Source organism: Athene cunicularia, unplaced genomic scaffold (genome assembly GCF_003259725.1).
Source record: "Athene cunicularia isolate RWA unplaced genomic scaffold, athCun1 SCF_1, whole genome shotgun sequence".
Classification (NCBI taxonomy): domain Eukaryota; kingdom Metazoa; phylum Chordata; class Aves; order Strigiformes; family Strigidae; genus Athene; species Athene cunicularia.
In genome coordinates this window covers 616,298-635,913 of record NW_020799155.1, presented here as the reverse complement: position 1 = coordinate 635,913, position 19,616 = coordinate 616,298, and the positions used below count along the sequence as shown (strand labels likewise).

At 37.4% G+C, this 19,616-nt stretch overlaps 1 protein-coding gene across 1 annotated transcript in view; it reads right to left on the bottom strand.

The window, feature by feature from the left end:
- Window positions 1-19,610, bottom strand: part of ANAPC10 (anaphase promoting complex subunit 10) — a 37,867-nt gene extending 18,257 nt beyond the window's left edge. The window contains exons 1-4 of the mRNA XM_026867004.1: window positions 19,477-19,610; window positions 13,019-13,135; window positions 11,562-11,652; window positions 10,648-10,768 (exon numbers count right to left, since the gene is read on the bottom strand). Of these exons, the coding sequence (XP_026722805.1) occupies window positions 10,648-10,768; window positions 11,562-11,652; window positions 13,019-13,133 (327 nt within the window). The 5' untranslated portion in view covers window positions 13,134-13,135; window positions 19,477-19,610. The remainder of the gene's footprint in view (window positions 1-10,647; window positions 10,769-11,561; window positions 11,653-13,018; window positions 13,136-19,476) is intronic.
- Between the last annotated feature and the right edge of the window lie 6 nt (window positions 19,611-19,616).

Below are 19,616 nucleotides of genomic sequence, written 5' to 3'. Positions count from 1 at the left end.
TACCGAAGTAGGGAAACTAAGTATTTGAGTATCTTCTTTCATGCGATCATCTCCCCCTCCACCCACCCACCCTGTTCCTCACTCCGATGCAGAGTCTTCAAGCAGAATGCTTAATCGAAGGGAAGAGCATTGAGCTCCTCTTTGATACAGTTTTTATGCGGCCGATCCCAAATCTCTGCTTGCTTCTCTTACTTCTTGCAGATAATCATTAATGCTTCAGAAGTATCTAGCTAGCCTACACCGGTAAACTGTAATTAGAAATCCCTATAAATTTTGAAAAACCATTGACCAACAAATATCCCAGTGCACTCTCCAAATACAGAACCTTTATTCCAACAGGAACTTTCAGTAAAAAATGATGTGTGAACAGCAGACACTGATGTTCACACAAGCATACTGCATACAACCCAGCAGGCGATTTTTCTGGTTTTTTTGGATTATGCCCTGGAGGTGCTGGCACAATGGAATTTCAATACCATAATTGCTTATTTCTCTGTGTGCCAGCCTCTGAAATAACAGGTAAAAAAAAAAAAAAAACCCACACATAAAACAAACATTCTCTTTTTTAAATTACAGGAATCACAAAATAAAATGTTTTTAATTCCCTAGTTCAAACGATGTAATTTATAACCATGACACAAATAGAGAAGAAGCACAAAAGAAGGGAAAATACAGAAATAACATAACGTTCCCAAGGTTCAGCTTACAAGGACCTCACACAAAGTTTTTTTTTTTTTGCAACTCTTACTAGAAACAGTATTATTTGCTAAAAATGCAGTAGCTGCCAAAAGCTATGATCCATCTAAAGCAAACATGTTTAAGATGGAAATAGAGTGTTAATGCTGAAGAAAGACAGAATTGAGTATACAAGTTTTCTTTTAAAAGTGTTGAAGCAACTGCAGGACAGCGTTAAGCTTGTTTTTCATCTTTCTGTGAAAAACTTGATTGCATTTGCAGATAAGCACCTAAATTAGAGAGAAGTATATTAAAACAATAACAGAAGTAATCAAATTTCAAACTTTCTAATTAAACCTCTTTTTCCTGCAGAAGGTTATTGGGAATTCAACACTAGCCTTGGTTCACATGATAGAACAATGGGAAAATTTTCCGAATGGTTGAACGCTAACCCTGACAAGTGTGGAGAGCCAACTACAATACATTATATGGTAGCATAACCTGCCACCCACGTTGCTGAGAGAACAGCTTTCAAACACATGCACCGAGCTGTAAAACCACAAAATCCCTTATTACACATTGTCCCTTACTTAAGGTGAAATACACTATCCCCCCCGCCCCCTCCTTTTACAAATCTTGGTGCTTTTTTTAAACCATCTCTGAAGTTTATTTAGCAGCTAACTAGACTGTTTTTAAAACTTTTTTCCAAATGCGATTTTTCCTGTTTTGTTTTCTAACCAAAATAAAATCATGTTTTTATAGCACACAGTGAAGCCTGTTATGTCTTGCACTGTCGCCTTTTTTTTAGCAGTACTTCCACCTGTGTGACATTATCCAGCATTTTAAAAGGAAATGTCTGATATATGACTAATTCATTTGTGAAGACTTATTTCTGGAGTGAAATGTTTTCCTTTTTTTAATAAGAAGATACATGATTCATCATTGGTAAAGTAAAAAATGGTTCCATAACGCTTTTAACTGGAAGACCAAATCTTCTGTTATTTACTGTGATTCTTTTCTATTGTTATGCAATTTTAATATATTCAAAAAGATAAACTGCCGCAGTATGTGTGGTTATAGACACTGGCATTCATGTAAGTCAAGCACTGCTGTAGAATGACAAACATACTCCACCCTCATTACAACATGCCGCAGTTACTAGCCAAACATCTTTGCCTTTTCTGAAAAGGGCATGTTATAATAAAAGCAAAACAAATAATACAAGGGGACCTGAGATATGGTAAAAGTAATAACAATTGTTAGAAAACATAACTCTGAATATGGCAAGTGAGCTAATTAATGATTTTCAGAACACATATAACCTCATGCTACAAAAAAAGATCACTGAAAAATGCTGGGATGTAAAACTTTCTTCGTTAATGATTCCCCCTTCCTACCCCCCCACTGCACATGAATCATTGCATTCCAAGATAGTTAGAGGATATACACAGTTTCTTCAGGGGTTTTCAGTTGCAACTTTGCTGGCAATGGGAATTTTATTTGCAAGTGTTTCTATTCTACTGATGAGGTCAATTAGTCCAAGGAACTATTGGTTGTTCTGTCCGATAGCTCAGTATATTTATTCAAGAAAGCACTTTTATAACCCACAATTGAATGCAGACAGTTTCCCTTGTAAACACGACTGTCCACAGGGATTTTCACTACATTTTGGGCATGTAAAAGAAAAACATGCCTTTCTTCCCTCAGCCTGATAGTACATAAGTGATTACAACTTGAATCAGGGAGCAAAAAGCCGGGGGGGAGGGGGCGCTACTGTTTTAAATCTATGATCTATTGTACCTAAATATACATATTTGGACAAATTCATAAGAGCCAAGGGACATTTTATTCATCTCTCTAGGAGCTCCAAAAATTTGGTAATGCTGTCAGAGACAGCTCAGCATCTCTGCTGTATCCAGACATTAAAAAAAAAAAAGTCATGGTTTAAAAGAAACAGAGATGCTATATGTAGAACTAGGGGTTAAAGGCTACATAAAATGCTTTCACAAAAGCCAGAAGCACAGGGGTGGGGGGAAGACATCATCTGCAGAAGCTGATAAGAGTTTAAAAACTTTTTTTTTTTTCTTTTTTTTTTTTTTAAAAAAAAAGACTATTTCACAGCTCTGGCTAGAATTTTTGTAGGTCAGCAGCACAGCCATGCTACTAACAAAATGCCTGAAGAGGAACAATGACAGACCATAGTCTCACAGAACTTGTATTAAACCATACATGTACTCCCTTCTCCCTTCATACAAAATCTTCTTGCAAAGAAGAGAGTCTTCATTTTTACTAATTAGGAATGGTAAAGCAGCTAGTGTACACTGTTCTTCATTATCCAAGAATACTCTGAACAAATCCTTCAGATATATAAAGAAAGTAAGAAACTATAATGGAAAATCAGAAATCTTTTACGGCTGTATTCTACTACTTTGGGTATTACACAAATACTACAAAAACTGAAAAGCCTCCTGAAACCACCTGAGAAGTCTATAGTAGAGGAGATAATCAATAAGGAAACACGGATTCCATAGGCAATAAACCTGGTGAACATAGAAGTATATTAACACAGTATATTAAATCTCTAAAAGCTATTTAATCAATGTTAAAGCACCACTGAAAACAAACACTTTTTCTGAAAAATGTTCCAAGAAAAGTTGAGTCAGTATAACAATTTGATGCACAAATGGAAACAATAGGTTTTAAGGACTGGAGAGTGCTTTATTTTGACTTAACCGAAGAAGCAGCTTTATATATAAGTGTGTACAGTGCTTTACCTTGGTTTTAGGTAGATATAAATTACATCAGTGCAAACCAGGCCATTCCAGACAGAACAAAAATGTCAGTCATTCACAACCAGCTACCAGTGAACATCACAGTTAAACGTTTCAATCCGTCAGGTATAAACTGGACACAACCCAATGTGGACTTTGACTTGGGATATTGGTTCAACAGCACAGATCACCTGCACAGACTACAAATAAATCACTTCACCTTCCTACAAGATGATTAGTACTGTTACTACTCTACAATAGTATTATCACTCTCCATGCTTCAAAGGAGTGTTGGAGAAACATCCATCTAAATTTGCAGCTGGTTTCCTACACTGTTCTATACTTGGGATAAGGTCACAGTTCTAACCCTACTTTTTACAAAAATACTAATACAAAAAGTTCAAGTATTCCAGGCTCTTACACGCTATCTGCAACCTGCTCCTGTCCACCAGAGAAATGACTGGAATTTGTTTATAGTACTGTAATTAGAATACACTATTGGAAGCTTGCATTAAAGCCTAAAAATTCCCCCTTCATGTTGGGGGATAGTTTTCCTGCACTGATAACACACTTTTTTTTCCATCTGAAGTTTTACGCCACCCATACCAGAAAGATTTTTACAGAATATATATATATATATATATATAAAACGAACAAGCTTTTCAGGAAATCTCTTCACATCCTCCTACTGGAACTTCATGCACAGCAACGAGATGAAACCATGTAATCAAACACTCGCTGCAAAATAGGTATTACACAGCATAACATAATGTTTAGTGTCAAATTGATTCTAAGTTATCTTTTCTCATTGGCAGTGGAGAGAGAAACTCGTTCACTTTTACATGAAAAATACACATTTTCTAATTCCTTTTCCATGGTGGAACTTAGATTGAATAATCATGAAAAAAGGTTGTAATTCCAGGCAAGGCTTTTAAATATATGTAATATTTTGTGCTTCGATCAGTTCCTCACCTCTATATACTTGAGTTCCCTTGAGGAAAGCTCTGTATTTCATCAAGTTCCTGCCTTCCATGGAGCTACTGCCACTTTCTTTCACATTGCTTTTCCTCTGCTTCACAAAGTAAAGTCAGACTGACAGTATTAAAAATACTAGGGCCTCTCTAACGTACCCTTGCCTAATTGAGTCCCTCTGTGGCAAGAAAAGGTTCCTTCATAGATTTGTTTTTGATTGCTGGGATACAAAACAATAAAGTATCTTTTTACATACAACACATGCCACAGCATAAAAAAAACATTCCCCTCTTTTTCCTCTAAGATCCAACAGGAGAGACGTTTATTTCTCTGAAAATGCCATTTCAGAACAAGATAAAAATGTTTAACAATTTTACGCGTGGACCAAAATAATCTCTCATTCTTCAGAATTCTTCTAGATCTAATGTGGCTCCTGCTACCTGTACCCACATATTTTATATACACCAAAAGCTGTTTCCATAACTGCAGTTCTCATAATTGCATAGAAAGCTCTGTTCCAATGTATTACGATTCCAGGGTATAAAAAGCAGGAAAACTGCAATCCTGTTCACAATTTCCAGTTTGAAGCATGTATTAGTTCATTTCCATAAGCACAGGAATGATGAGCAGGTCATATCATCTACAGCGATGCTGACACTGGCCGGGAACAGCGACGTTATGTCATTAAATTAGCCTTTCTTTTGTAAAGAGAGGTCATGTGAACATCACAGTTGGTGACTCACAAAATAGCCTCTCTGTTGGAAGGCGGAAATATGGAGTACCAGCTGCGTCAAATGGAAATAACCCTGCTTCCTAAACTTGACTCCTACCCTTGACATCAATCACAAGGGCTAATAACTAACCAATAGCAGTGGAATCTGCTTTACAGATTGCCAGTAATAGAAAATGTTAGATGTAAAGAACAGGTACTGTCTGCATGCTGATGAACTAAATCCAGACCCAACTAGTGTAACAGCAAGATAACAATTAAAATGAACAAGCTGATGGGATGGCCTCACCTGCAGAGCATCCCAGAAACAGACAAGACTACAGTTTGAAATTCTATAAAACTAAATCTTACTTTGTCTTTTCTTGGCATCAAGTGTAGTCTGCAGAAAGCAGACTGAGTATTTTTAATTGACATTCTGAACCCAAGGAATAATTAGGGGACAGAAATGCATCTTTTCTTGTACTGAAGAAGCAGCACATAGGAATGGTTTCTAACCAAAGTACTTGAATCTTAGTCAGGAATCTAAATAAAGATGTAACAACTCAGTACTCCATCTTCAGAGGAAAGCAGTTTAAAAAGCACCTTAGAGATATTTGGCCAGACTCAGAAGTAGTACATTTTCTTGATACATTAGCTCACAACAGTCCTATGACAAGTTAGTGTCTCCCTGTTCCACAATATCCAAGTCTGCTCCACACAGAGAAAACAGGCCGAGATCACTCGCTGTTGGATTTCAGAAAATTACTAGAAAAGCCCAGCCTCTTCACTACAGTCACTGGATGGATACTGTAGGAGTGACACAATTACGGTAGGGTCTGATTTCTTTAACTACCTGTCAGAAAGCTGCCCAGTTTGGGCATTCCTCTGGCTGCTTGATCCCTGCTCCAGTGTGGAATCTCTTGGAGCAGTGAAGGAGTGGCCCTGTCCGTGGTGCTCGGTCACGCCGCCACCGGGGCCACTGCTGTTGCTTGCCACAGCTCTGGAGCACCTGGCTACCAAACACCAAGACCAAAAGGGCTCGACAACTAATTGAAAACAAAACAGACAGCAATTCAGCAAAAGACAAGAAAAAGCTGAACGAAAGAACTCGCACTGTCACCAGTGAAGATGCGTTAAGATAACAAGGCTTTCACCTGAGTCTTCAAAGTCATCTTCAGAACCATGTCTTGTTGAAAAGCCGAAGTAGGCTTTTGTTTCAGGAGGAAAGCGTACAGCAACTGAGTTAAAGCAGACCTCTTCCAAAGCCATGTTTAATACTTAGCATCATTCTTTGATGCAAAACCTGCTACATAGGACCTCCAGTGAGAAAGTGTGGTTTTGCTATGTACAGGCTATCCATCGTTGCCCAGCGATAGAGCACTGCATGCCTATACAGGTTGTTAACCAGGGGAGTTACCGTGCTCCTGCAGCATCACTTCAGACCAAATGGCTTCTGAGAGAAACTAAATGCAAACACCTTACTTGCCTACATTACACCTGTTTGCAAATTTGCCCCACTACATAAAGAAAGCACATTCACAGCCAGAGGTTTCCTCTCCCTGTCTTCAGCGGGGTATTTCTGATCATTTCCTTGTTAGACCTGAACATTAATACATCTTACCTGCCACGTGGGTTACTCCCACCCTTAAACAGTTTGAAAAGCAAAGTATCCACAGCTACAGTGTGCACTAGCAACAGTTTGATCCTATCACAAAGCTTGCCAGTGTCTCTGAACTAATAAATTAAAAATATGCAACACGCCAAATCAAAAATCATGAGGAAGTCCAAAAAGTATGCTGGAAGAACTAACTCCTACGGGAATAGGAAAGAAATTATACCTGTCCAGTTGCATCTTACCTAGCTACAGCCAAGACAACATCCAAATGTGGCATATACGAGTCCTCTACAGCAGAATATAAGACTTCGTCACTTTCCAGAGGTGTTATGCCTCTTAAAGCAACTTGAATTTTGGGATTGAAGACCAATGGCTTCTCAGACGTGAACTAATGGTAGAAGTAGCTATTTTCAGAAAGTCTGACCCACACCTTCCCAGTGTCTTTTATATCCTAAGGTGTAGAACTGGCAAATACAAGAGTTTACAGGTGTCTTGCTTTGCTGTGTAAAGTCCCTCCCCCTACATTACAGACTGACAGCAGAAGCCACTGAAACTACTAGGTAAATATAAACTGAAATACTGCTTGCACTTCAAATCACAACACTTAATCTTTCCACGGCAAGATGAACTGCTGATGATCCAAATGTCTTGGAGAGGTACAAAAGGCAACAAGCAGGTGAGCATTATCTGAAGAGACCAGAGATCTCTCACAGCCAACATTTCACTCGCATCTTTTGTGGTGAGTTACTTTCATATCATGAGAAAGTCTAACAACTTCAATCACATACTGAAGAGTCTAGATGCGTTCCTAAAAGGCCTCTATAGACTATCATGTCCATCCAACCTATTTGCACCATTAGGTGGGAGACCTCTGAGAATGGGAATGAGAAAATATTTGCTCTCCAAGCTTGACAGTTGTGATAAACAGGCACTTAAGTCAGAGGAGAAAGCTTACTCATACATCTTCACTGTAGTTCCTCCAGCTGAGCCAGGGAATAAAGCTGTCAGATCATGACAGCTGTTCTCATCCATAGCATGGGGTACAAATTATTTGTTTCTCAGAGGAATAACACACTTTTACTCAGAAAATAATTTCATCTTAAGTTCCAAAAAGGACATGCCTACATACTAGATCCCAAACTTCAGCTAATCTTATATAAGTGATAAAGCCGAGTCTAACAGCACATTGCACTGTTATGAAAATTAGACCATTAGGAAGAAAATGCATGGAGGCATCACAGAACTTTCATTAGACACTATGAGCCGGGCAGGGTTCCATGGAAAAATATAAAATGATTCAGCTGGATTTTCCACCCAGTTAATCAGTCCCGAAGCCAATGGAATCATTGTATAATTAAGCAGATTTCTCTAAATTGCTCAAAGCAGTTCACACTGCTTTAATAACCTGCTTATGTGTCAGGGAAGCTGAAGAAAAGAGAAAGTTTCAGGACTGAAGGAAAATTTAAAGAACACATTCTGAGTATCAAGTAGTTTATGAAATATGAAAATTGATAGCAATATTTAACATTACAGTGGCGACAAAGTTAGTCACTAGTATATTATACCATCAAAGTATTATACCACATTAGTAAGCAACTCAACCATATTTTCATCCTAGCTTTGAAGTAAAAAAGCAAGAATATGTGGTATGCATAGAATTACTGCTCTCACAAAACATATTAGTCATATTAATATACTATAAAAGATATGAGTTAACTTTTTTCATTTACAAGTGGGTTTAACTAAATACACTATGTATAGAATCCTGTGTTTAGTAAAAAAAGCTAAAGAAATACTGCTTGAGAAACTGCAGAAGACTAATACACTTATTATACATTTTATTGTTTCTATAGATCTTTAATGACACATATACCCTCAAAAGTGGAAGTTTACAATTGTATAAGAAACTTAAGTTATTGCAGTTATACATATAATGCTGTACTAAACATTATTATAAAAGAATAATCATTTAGTTATTGGAAGAGTAGATGAGAAGCACAAAATCAAACTGCTAATTAAGAACAACAATGACATCTAGTGGACACTCGGAAAACAGACCCGTAGCCTCACACAAGGAAAAGATGCAGCTTCTGGTATGTTACACAACGTGCAGCTCCGAAATTGTCACGATGCAGTTAAGAAGATCAAAAGACAATTTGCAGTCGATGAAAGTCAAAGCAATGTGACGATTCATTTATTTAAAAAAAAAAAAACCAACAAAAAAAACAACAAACCATTAACTTAAAAAAAGTCAAGATCCTTTCATTTAAGATTCAGGATAAAAGTCTAAACTTGAGAAACACCCCAAATCTTGGAAAGGATATAGCCACATAGCACCAACATAGAGGCATACATGTTTACTACATTTTCTATTCCCACCGCATCTACAACCTTCTACTTGTAAGTTGCTCTTGTTGGGACTTCAAACACTGAAAAAACAGTGAAAACAAAAACCCCAAAAGTAAAAATTCAAACCACTATTTAGCACCTGCCTTTTCTCATCATTCTGAGCCTTGGGTTATTGTAATACCTGCCATATAAGGAAGATAAGTTAAACCTTCCCAATATATCAGCCAGGAGCTGCTGAGCTCCAGAGGAATCTGAAACATCAGGTTTCTGTAACTCAAAATTAGCAAAGATACCTAGCTCATGAGTAACGCGCTTAGTTTACAAGGTGGACTTCTACAAAGATCATGGATTATTTTAAGTCTGCTTTTACTATTTACCAAAAGGCTAGCAAAACTAAGCAGTTAAAGCAACGCAAATCTGATCTCAGTTGTTCCATCAAAGAAACTTCTGGCTACCATAAAAAAATACTGGGTTTAACTATCACACTTTTGTAAATAGAAATATTAACAAAACACTACAAATCTATGTCCCATTCAAAGTCTTAAGCATCTAACAGCGTATCTACAGAAATGGAAACTGGATATTGCATCATATTGTTAAAAACAAAAATACTACATCCCTCCCAAAATTTCTACATCTTGGTGACTGCTCAGTGTAAAAAAAGCATTGCAAAAGATTAGAAACTATACCTAAAAGTAAAACATCCTTTATGAACACACCTGATTGTATTTTACATTAGACTTCCAATTTAAATTGGTATCTTGCTTGCTTTATATACACTGCTGGAAAAGTTAAGTGTTGCAATTCTAGGCCTCACCATCAGCAGTGGCTAGAACCAGCTATTAGCAAATATGTACCAGATTCCCGGTTATATGAAGATTTTCCAACCAGTAGAACACAAAGAAACCTCTGCACAACTGATGATCAGGCCTTGTGTCCCAATTTATTTCTGCCAGGGTCTCAAAGTGAGCTTTGAATCAGATGCTACTAGTTCGTAAGAGTACATGCAGCTTCCCAAAAATGAAATCCAGACTCCAAAGATATTTATGCACCACACACAGACAGAACTAAACCCTGCAGTTTTAAATTCTGATTCCTAGTGAGACTGAATAGCTCAACAACCCATTCATGAAAACTTGAATTCATGCCTTCTTTTTTTTAAAGTCTAAAAATGCAAGTATTTAAAAGCTAACTCTCCCTTTTGATGTATGCAATTCATAGTGTTTGAAGATATTTTAAGGGAGAGACCAAACTAAGCATTCTCAACACCCTTGTTCTGGAAAACCCCACTCTATTCCATTACAGGATCTAGATATCAAGTCTCTTATAACCATGTAGGTAATGGAGCCTGATAAAAAACAGAAACCAGCCTAGTAAATTTACAAGATAAAAACTAAAAGCAAACACCAAAATAAATCTGGCCATTTCTCCCTCCAAGCACAGTGCCATATTTTACCTCCAAAACCAATTTCACTTCATCAGCTGTGCTAAAGAGTGTGCTAAACTGTGCTAAAAAGGACTATTTTAAGACAGAAAGCAGAGCATCATTGACCTACCCGGATTTCCTGGAGATTATGAAAATTATTTCCTACTCTGACAGAGATTTTGCTCGGAGTGTAACTTTCGTCAGATTTGTAGTCTGCATAAATACATAACGTCTTCACTGTTGTTTTTCTTCTGCAAGAAGCAACAAAAGCTATGTAAGCATCATAACAAGAAATATTCAGGATGAGTGTGTTGCTAGTTTGAAATAACTACAAATTTAAACATTCTAAAACTTAATAGAAGTGTGTCAACTGATTTATAAAAACCCTGGTTTTAATGTGGAAAAAACTTTTTTCCAACTGTATAGTTGCTTTAAATTATGCACACAGACTTGATTATCACTGTTCTCCTTTGTCTCCTTCAGAAGGGTCAGTATACCAAAAAATACAACAAAAGGTCAAGATGCCAAATAAGCATTTGTACGTGATGAAGCATATGTTTAGCTTATCAAATATGGGCTCTATTACTGTACCAAGGAGTTCTCCAGAAATCAAATAAAAAATGTGGCAAACATCTAACCTCATCTTAAGCATTTGGTTAAAGAAAAAGGACTGAAAGCATTCTACACAGAATAAAATGGGAAAAGGTTTCTCTTAAGTCACACAGGACTACTTTAAAAATAGACATCCCCCCTTCAAATTACACTCAAAGTCAGGACAAAAATGTCACCCTAGGTAAATATAAAACTGTTACAAATTACATATTATTAAACATTCCTCCTTTTTCTTGCTTATTTAGGCATTTAATAACCATAATTTTTAAAAAATATCTCATTATTTTGAAATGCTACCTAACTGGCTTCTTACCAGTTGGGTAAGGGGATTAACCCAGGAGTTGTCCTTGCACTTCCAAAATTCCCACCTTGGTGAACAGTAATCAATAGTTATACAAAACACCCTAACCTATGTAGAATAATCTTTAATACCGAAATTGGATGTTCACCAAATGAGGCTGTGATCCATCTGACTGCCAGTAAGTTTCTAGATTATCATCTCGCAACTGATCCACTCCAAATCCTAAGAAAAAGAAAATGTGATAGCCTTGAATGTCTTGTTTCTGTGATGCAGACATCACAGACATAACTTTTCTTCAGTTGTTACAAACCAAAGTATGTATGCTAAATTATAATCTATAACAAAATATTTCTGGATATCCAAGTTGTGCCTATGCTTCTCTGACACAAAACTGAAACAGGGGAATATGTCAAAGCTCAGTACTAGAGTCTCTTTACATTCTGATCTACTGAAGTCGGTGGGTTTTGAAACCATTCAACATGTCCTGAAGTTTCAAACTGTTAATTCACACTAATTGCAAGAAGAATACTTAATGGTTCGTCTTTTCCGCCCTATTCCATAATCTAACTGCTGAAAATCCTTAGCAGAGACCACTGATTTATAAAATTTTAGTCAAATATTCTTTTCAAGCAGTCTCCTGAAATATTTTTATTTTTTCAAGTTAGTAGCTAGAACAAGCAATAAATAGATGCCGAAAAACAGCATTCCTGAAAGTCAGTGCTGTTACATTTAAAGAAACAACTCCAAATCTTTATTTTTCCTGTTGCCTCATTACCTGTCCTTTTACTAATCACATCCTTTTATTGATTGCCCACACTAGCTGCAGCTTTAATTCAGCAGCTGAAGTTTAATCTGCAGTAAAAAATTATCTTCACTCCCAAGTGAATAAACCATAGGATATTTTTCGCCAAGTATGATAACGGAATATCAGACCAAAGACATTCAGCCTGAGCACAATATCATGACATAGTGATCGCTGACTCTAGGCTGAAGCCAGATACCAGAATCAATTCCCAACAAATACTTCTGAAATAGCAACTCAACTACTTCAAAAAAATACAGATTTTCAGATACTTTGAGCAAGTAAAAGCTATCATTAACTGCACCTTGGGACAATTTATGACAGTTTCACTTTATTTGCAGGACTTTAGGGAGCAAAGTCCACACAAAGGTTGGACAGAACATTTAGGTCACCCAGCTACATGGTTTTTTTTAGGTTAAAAATCTAAGATATTCAGGCAAAATGCCAAAGAATAAACAATTACACAGTGTTGGGTATGGTTTTGCTCACATGGTTTAGTTTGTTCACTGTGCAAGTAAAAATAACAATTTCGTATAAAACCACTAAGAGATCTGTTCTGTTAGCATATTTCCTCATGATAGGATTTCTGATACAGTTATAACTTTCATACTGCATCAAATATAGACTAGGCCAAAATTATATGTAGTGGCTACCCATACAGCTTACACTACAGCAGTTTTACTGCTACACTCTGTATGTACGTTGTCTTATAAAAACATAAGCCACTATATATTCTAAGAAGAAAAATTAACATTCAGCTTTTTACATCATTTGTTGTGATTTTACCTGGCTTACAGGATGAGAGAGACCAAACTGCTTGGGAGCCTATTTCTCTAACAGTACCAGTCCTCTCTAACTGCTTTGGATCAGCGCCAGGTGGTGTCTTGTTTGGGGTAGTCATTTCTAGTAAAAGAAAACATGTAAGTTAGTTGATATATTTTAGCTTGATTGGAAAATTAAAGGTTTGTGTTTGTTCATATAGACACTTCAATTCTTTGGCTTCACACTTCAGACTTAATAGAATATGTAGTTTATACATACATGCATACATTTTTGCATGCCTGTAGAACCTTTTATTTATATATACATAATAAAGTAAAAAATAAAATATATCTTTAAATAAGAGGTTCTACACACACGTAAATTTTGGGTCCCTAAAAATTCAATACAGACTTGGAACATTCATAAGACATTTTTGCTTTTATTCTAATTCACAGGTATGGAATTAGTCCGGGTTTCAGGATTTGGGTTTTTAAGGTTTTGTTAGTTTTTAAGAAACTAAAACAGACCCTGTATTGCTAGCCTTTAAATCAACAATTTCACCACCACCCCATACACTTAAAGAGTTTTTTTAATCTGCAAATCCAGAAGCTAGAGCAAGCCTGTTCTCCTGAGTACTTCTCCTTAAAAATAGGAAATGAGAGTTTAAACAAATCATACAGTCTTTAATTTGGTAGGAATTGGTTATTGCCACATGTATCCACAGTCCATTTGCTTAACTTCACGAATTCATCTGGAATTGTTAACCTGTGACTTGTACTGCTCGAGTAATCCCATTCAGTCTCAACACCTAGACTACTGCCATATATATTACAACTTAATCATGTAGCACCTTAATACTTCCTAGATAGTAGCTTAAAAGACCTTTTTTCCATAAGAAAATAATATTCCAAAGAAACATACATTCAAGGAACTACATTAAATCTTAAAATGAAACACAAAGCACTCAAGAGTCAGTGAATGAGAGCTGACTTCTAATCCTTTGCTAACATGCACAACATCATACTATGCTCTGCTTATCTCAGAAAAAATCTTCAAAAGTACCTCACCCAGAGGTACTGAACTAGGCTGATATCCACAGGATTCAGACCTTAACCACTACAGAAATGATACAGATGGGAGCCAAGATTGTCTGTGTAAGAATATCTCTGTGGCTAAAGACTGCTGGACACAGGAAATCTGAATTCTGTAGTGTACATCACTGTCTGAAAACACTTTCTACTAACCCTTGGCTCTTTTTTTTTCCCCCTCCATTTTGCATACTTCAGGCAGACTTCCAGGGGTTTTTTACCTAGTTTCTCACATACAAGACTGTAGTCCTGACTACCATAAAAAATTTCTGAAGAAATAGTTACACATGTAATAAAATCTAAGTACTGATAAATGCAAGTGTCACAAAAGGCCACAAACAGAAAGCCTTGCTCAAACATCATCCTCTCGGAAAAGTGGGTTGAACACCACACAGCTAATCCTACAGATTTCACATACATTCATATAATTCATAGACATACTAATCCTAATGCCATCCATTTAAAAAAAAAAAAAAACACCAAACAACTCATGCAACAAGGTATTTTAAAGTTCTTGTCCATGCAGAAAAGTTTTGTTCAAAAAAAATATGAAACTACTAAAAAAAAATTAAACAGGCAATCCATTTAGCCATTCCTATAACAAGACACCAGCACATAAATCTTCCCTAGTCACTGCATTTAAATACAGCATTATCCGTTTTAAAATATTTATCGGGTCTTTCAAATGCAGCTGTTGTCTCTTGAATTGGCTACAGCATTAAACTGTATATCTGCAGAATAGACCAGAATAGAAAATAAATTACTTGCTCTAGTTGTTACTTGACACAACTTTAAACTTATTGATAGCAACTTCAATAAAGCACAATATCACAAGTATTCTTACCTTTTAAAAATTTCAAATAGTCTCAAAAAAAATTACAAAGCACTTAGTTCACAGCTACCTGAAAAACAAACATTGTTCACAGAATCATTTGGACTGGTGGAAGGGACCTTCAAAAATCATCCAGTCCAATCCCCAACTACACCAGAAGTCAAATTATGTTTATTAAGCACTGGGGAGTCTATTTTTCTGGACTTATTAATTTTAAAGCTCAAATCACTTACTAGTCCTAACTCTGCATTATTCTGTTGCTTTTGCGACAATCAATCTCCTAAGAGATGATGAGTTGCATTCATTTAAATTCTCAGATTTATATAGAAACCAATAATGCTGTCCTTTCAACCTCAGACATTTCAACTTCACAAAGTAACGCTAAATTATGCACTCAATACGAAATACCTCTTGAATATCATCACCAGCAAGTCTTCACATTCCTTTTTTATTTTGACTTCAAGAGAAAATTAACAACAAACTCCAAATGTGATAGTCACATCTTCATTCCTAGAAACAGCTGTTCTCAGACTAATGGAAAACCCAACCTTAAGACACAAGGAATATGCAAACATTCCCTCAAATCCCACCAAAATAAGGTAAGAAAATACAATGTAGTCAGATTCTGTCAGAAATCTGATTACACAGGCTTTTTAGAAAAGTTACTAGAATTTTAAAGTATGTCGAATCCCTTAAAACAATGATCTTGAGGTTTCTTATAGGCTTCAGCACACACAGTGAAATTTTAAATCACTTATCACTGCCAAGATCTGTATTGCACCAGTTCACAAAAGTTTGAGCGTACATTCTGGGCGTCTGAAACATACAGCAAGAAACACCACCCAAGTTTCCTACTGTCTTAAACTGAGCTCATTTCCTTCTATCTAACAGGCAAAGCAACTCAAGATCCAGATTTCAACTCCAAACCACTGCTGACAAATAAGTTAGCCACAAATTGTGCACTAGCGATGTGAAAGACTGAAAATCTTTAGTGTTTGAACTGAGGAGTTGAAGTAATCAAGTCAGATTTTCATGACAGAACTTCTCTTTAACCGGCTTAGTAACAATACATTCTGGATAGCCAAAGCTTCCCAATACTCTAAGAATTTTAAAAGCCTAGAAAGCTGATAGAAGTACTAAGACAAAATAATACAGCAACAGGCCAGCTCACCCAAGTAACACTTTTGTACATTTTGCTAGCAAGTAGTAGGCATTTTGCTAGCTAGTACAAGTACCTCATTTTGGAGAAGAGACAAATACTTAGAAGTAATTTAAGTCACCAAATAAAAAAACCAACATTTTCTTACACTAATAAGATAATGGAAAAAGAACTGGTTTTCTGCATTTTTTGCAGGCTGTGTAAAAGCAAGTAATGTGTCTAGAAGCCCCTCTCCTTGACACATACTGAAAAATGAAAAGACACACCGCATCTACAGAAGCGCTGGCTGGAAACACGTCTGATTTTTCAATCCTATTTTCCTAAAACATTACTAATAGGCTGTTGGTTCCCTTATTGACAATATTAATATAGAAACGTCTTAATGACACAATCAACATCACACTTTCATTTTGTCACTATATGGCACGCACATCCTTTCATCAAGACCAGGCAGCAGCTAAGCTTTTTTTTTTTCCCCCTCCTTGAACTCTTTATCCCTCAGAATCTATCTTAAAGAAGTTTGCTCTTTTCCAAAGAAAATCCCTGTAAAGTAGCAGTCATTAAAGATGTTTTAACAAATGTACAGTTTATAAATTGGGTGAAACGGATCTCAGTGGTTTAAGAGTCTAACAGTTTTCACAACCAGAACAGACAGGTCATTCTCAGTATATGAGTGGAAGATACTTTTACAAGGTGCACACCTGAATGCAAACCCTTCACTAAGCACACACATGCTCTTCTGCAACACACTGAAGAGAAGGTAGAAAAGGACACATCCTGGTCCTTTCTACTAGAGCCCGATAAAAATCCAGGCTCAAGGAAACTTTTGCAGATTCCAACGCCATTTTCTCCCATTAGTATTTCTAATTCCACCACGTTAGTACACACAGAACTGTTTCAACCTGTAGGGACCTTTGAGAGACCAGCCTGTCCAGCTGTTTACTTCTCTCACAAAAGAGATTTCACAGTCTTTGTGGACAGCCAGCTTCAGTGTTCTGTCAACCTAAAAGTCAAACTTTTTGCTTTAAGATCCAACCAGGGTCTTCCCTTTTAAAAATAAGCATGATTTCCTCTCTTGCTCTACAGAGAACTCAAAGACTAGTTAATCACCAGCCTTGACCCAATGACCCTTTTATAAATGTGAGGTCACTCATCAAGTTTGCTTAGTTTTTTTTCTTTTCTAGTGTGCCTATGCCTTTCAAGTTTCCCCACAAACTGAGTTTTATAACTTCAATATTCTTGCAGAGTCTAGAGACCTACATACTCCCAAAAAAAACAGCCATACCATTTTAGCTAAGGCCTTTATTCAACAGAGCAATCACTTTCCTTGTCTTTTGTATTTAATCACACCTGTTAGCATGCCAAAATAACATTTGTCTAGGACATCATATTACCAATTAATATTTAACTTACTATGCACTACAGTGCTCACATGCTCTTCTGGGATACTGTTTGCTGTTCAGTGACACCCTTTCCACTAATTATGTCTTTGGTTTCTCTTCCCTGTGTTCTCTTCCTCCTTCAGATCCTGTTAACTGAGCTTAATTACACTCATTTCCAATCTGCTATTAATCTTAAGATCATTTTGAACTCTGACCCTGACTTGTCCAGTACCTGCAATCCTTCCAACTTGGCAACATATCTATTTTGCATTCACCATTACAGGAAACCATGAAAATACATTCAAAACAGAACTCCCTCCGAGGACACTTTGTGACACCCCTGTTTAAAAGTGAATTATTTACAAGTTGGCTTCAAAAGCAATTTTTCAACCAGCTGTTCAAGTTCTCACAAAAAATATTTTTAGACCACATTTCAGTAGCTTGTTTTTAACATCAGACAACGGCAGAAAACCTGTAAAACTCAAGACAAACCCCTTATATTCTTTCCTCATTAACTGCATTGGCTACTGTAAAAAAAAGTTTGATCCAGACTTTTGTTAGGAACAAACCTAACTAGTCCATTTTCTATTTACATATTGTTTGTAATTGTCTTCTATTTACTGACACATTATCCTGCCAAACCTCCTCCTCAGAAGCTTTCAGGGGATCAAAGCTCAGCTGGCTTTGCTCTTTTTTAAAAATTATAATTTTGATTGCATTCCCATCATTTTATTCAGTTTTAGCTTTTCCAGCAAAACTGAACAAAGGCAGCACAGACTACTCCAGCATTTTTGCAACACCCATGATTTATAAGACACTTTTTCTGGTTCTTCTTAACAGAAGGGGATTTCGTACCTCAGGTTCCCTGACCTTCATACCTGCGCTGCTCATTTTACCTCACAAGCTCTTTTCCTTACTCTCCTTTTTCTTTGGATAGACCCTTGTTGGTTTAAGGCCTTTAAAGATCTCAAGATATATCCAGAAACTAGTCTCTGACTATGCTTCCTATTTTTTATTCAGAGGATTCAACACTAACATTGAACATTCAAATTCCTAACGTTTAATTATTATTTAACAAAGTTAGTAAGTGTTCAGTAGCAACCTATTTCAACAACTAGCTCACCTGTACATTTGATCTTTTAGATTATTCTCTCAATACCATTTTAAACACCTATTACTTTTACTCTGCCTTCAGTATATTGCTTTAAGCCTATTAGTGAAAGTTACTTGTCTTTCATTGTCACAAACATAAATACATTTTACTACAAATAAGGTAATTAGAGCAACTGGACAAGAGAATAACATAAGCAATTTTTATACACGCATCCCAAATCAATTTAAGTAAATACATTTTTTAAAAATATATTTTTGTACAAGTCCAGGCTTCTAAAGTTACCTAGTAAGGATATAAGCTGTTCTTTGAAGTACTTTACAAGTACTTACATAAGGTGAAAGCAGTTTTTAAAAAAAAACACAGCAACGAGAGAACGAAGCCAGTTTGACAAATCGAGCTGCTCTCGCTCAGGCTCCTCGGTAGCCCTTCCCCAACGACTCCTCTGTAGGACTTTTAATTACGATTTTTAAGTAGAATTAATTCGTTTTTCAATAGCACGTTATAGCCAGGTCCCCCAGGCCTACAAACCCCTCAACTATCGGAAGTACAGCAGCAACACCTCCTCGCGAGGCACACCGGCTGTGCTCGCTCCCCAGCCCGCGCTCCCCTCGGTCAGCCGGAGGGGCCGGTGCAAACACACCAACAGGCCCTGATGGAGGCACCCGGCGGGCGTGCCCGGTTAAACAGCCCCGAGCCCCCCACCCCGAGCCGGTGGACGCTCCAAAGGCCGAGCGAGCGCAACGCACCCGCCAACAGAGCCTCTGCCCGGGCGCGGCCACAGACCCCGCGGCTGCTGAGACACCGGGAGGCGACACGCGGGAGAAGCCGCCCCCCACCTCGTCCTTCATCCCCGGCTCCCCGCGCCGCCTCAGCCCCCCCCCGGGTCGGTAGGAAACACCGTCCCCACCTGATCCTCGGAGCCACTGCAGCGGGTGAGGACGCGGCCGAGGGGCAGCAGGACCGGGGCCGTCTAGGTCCCCTCAGCGCGGGCATAGACCGCCACCTCCGCCGGGGCCCGAAGACCCGCCCGGGGCTCGCCAAGACGGC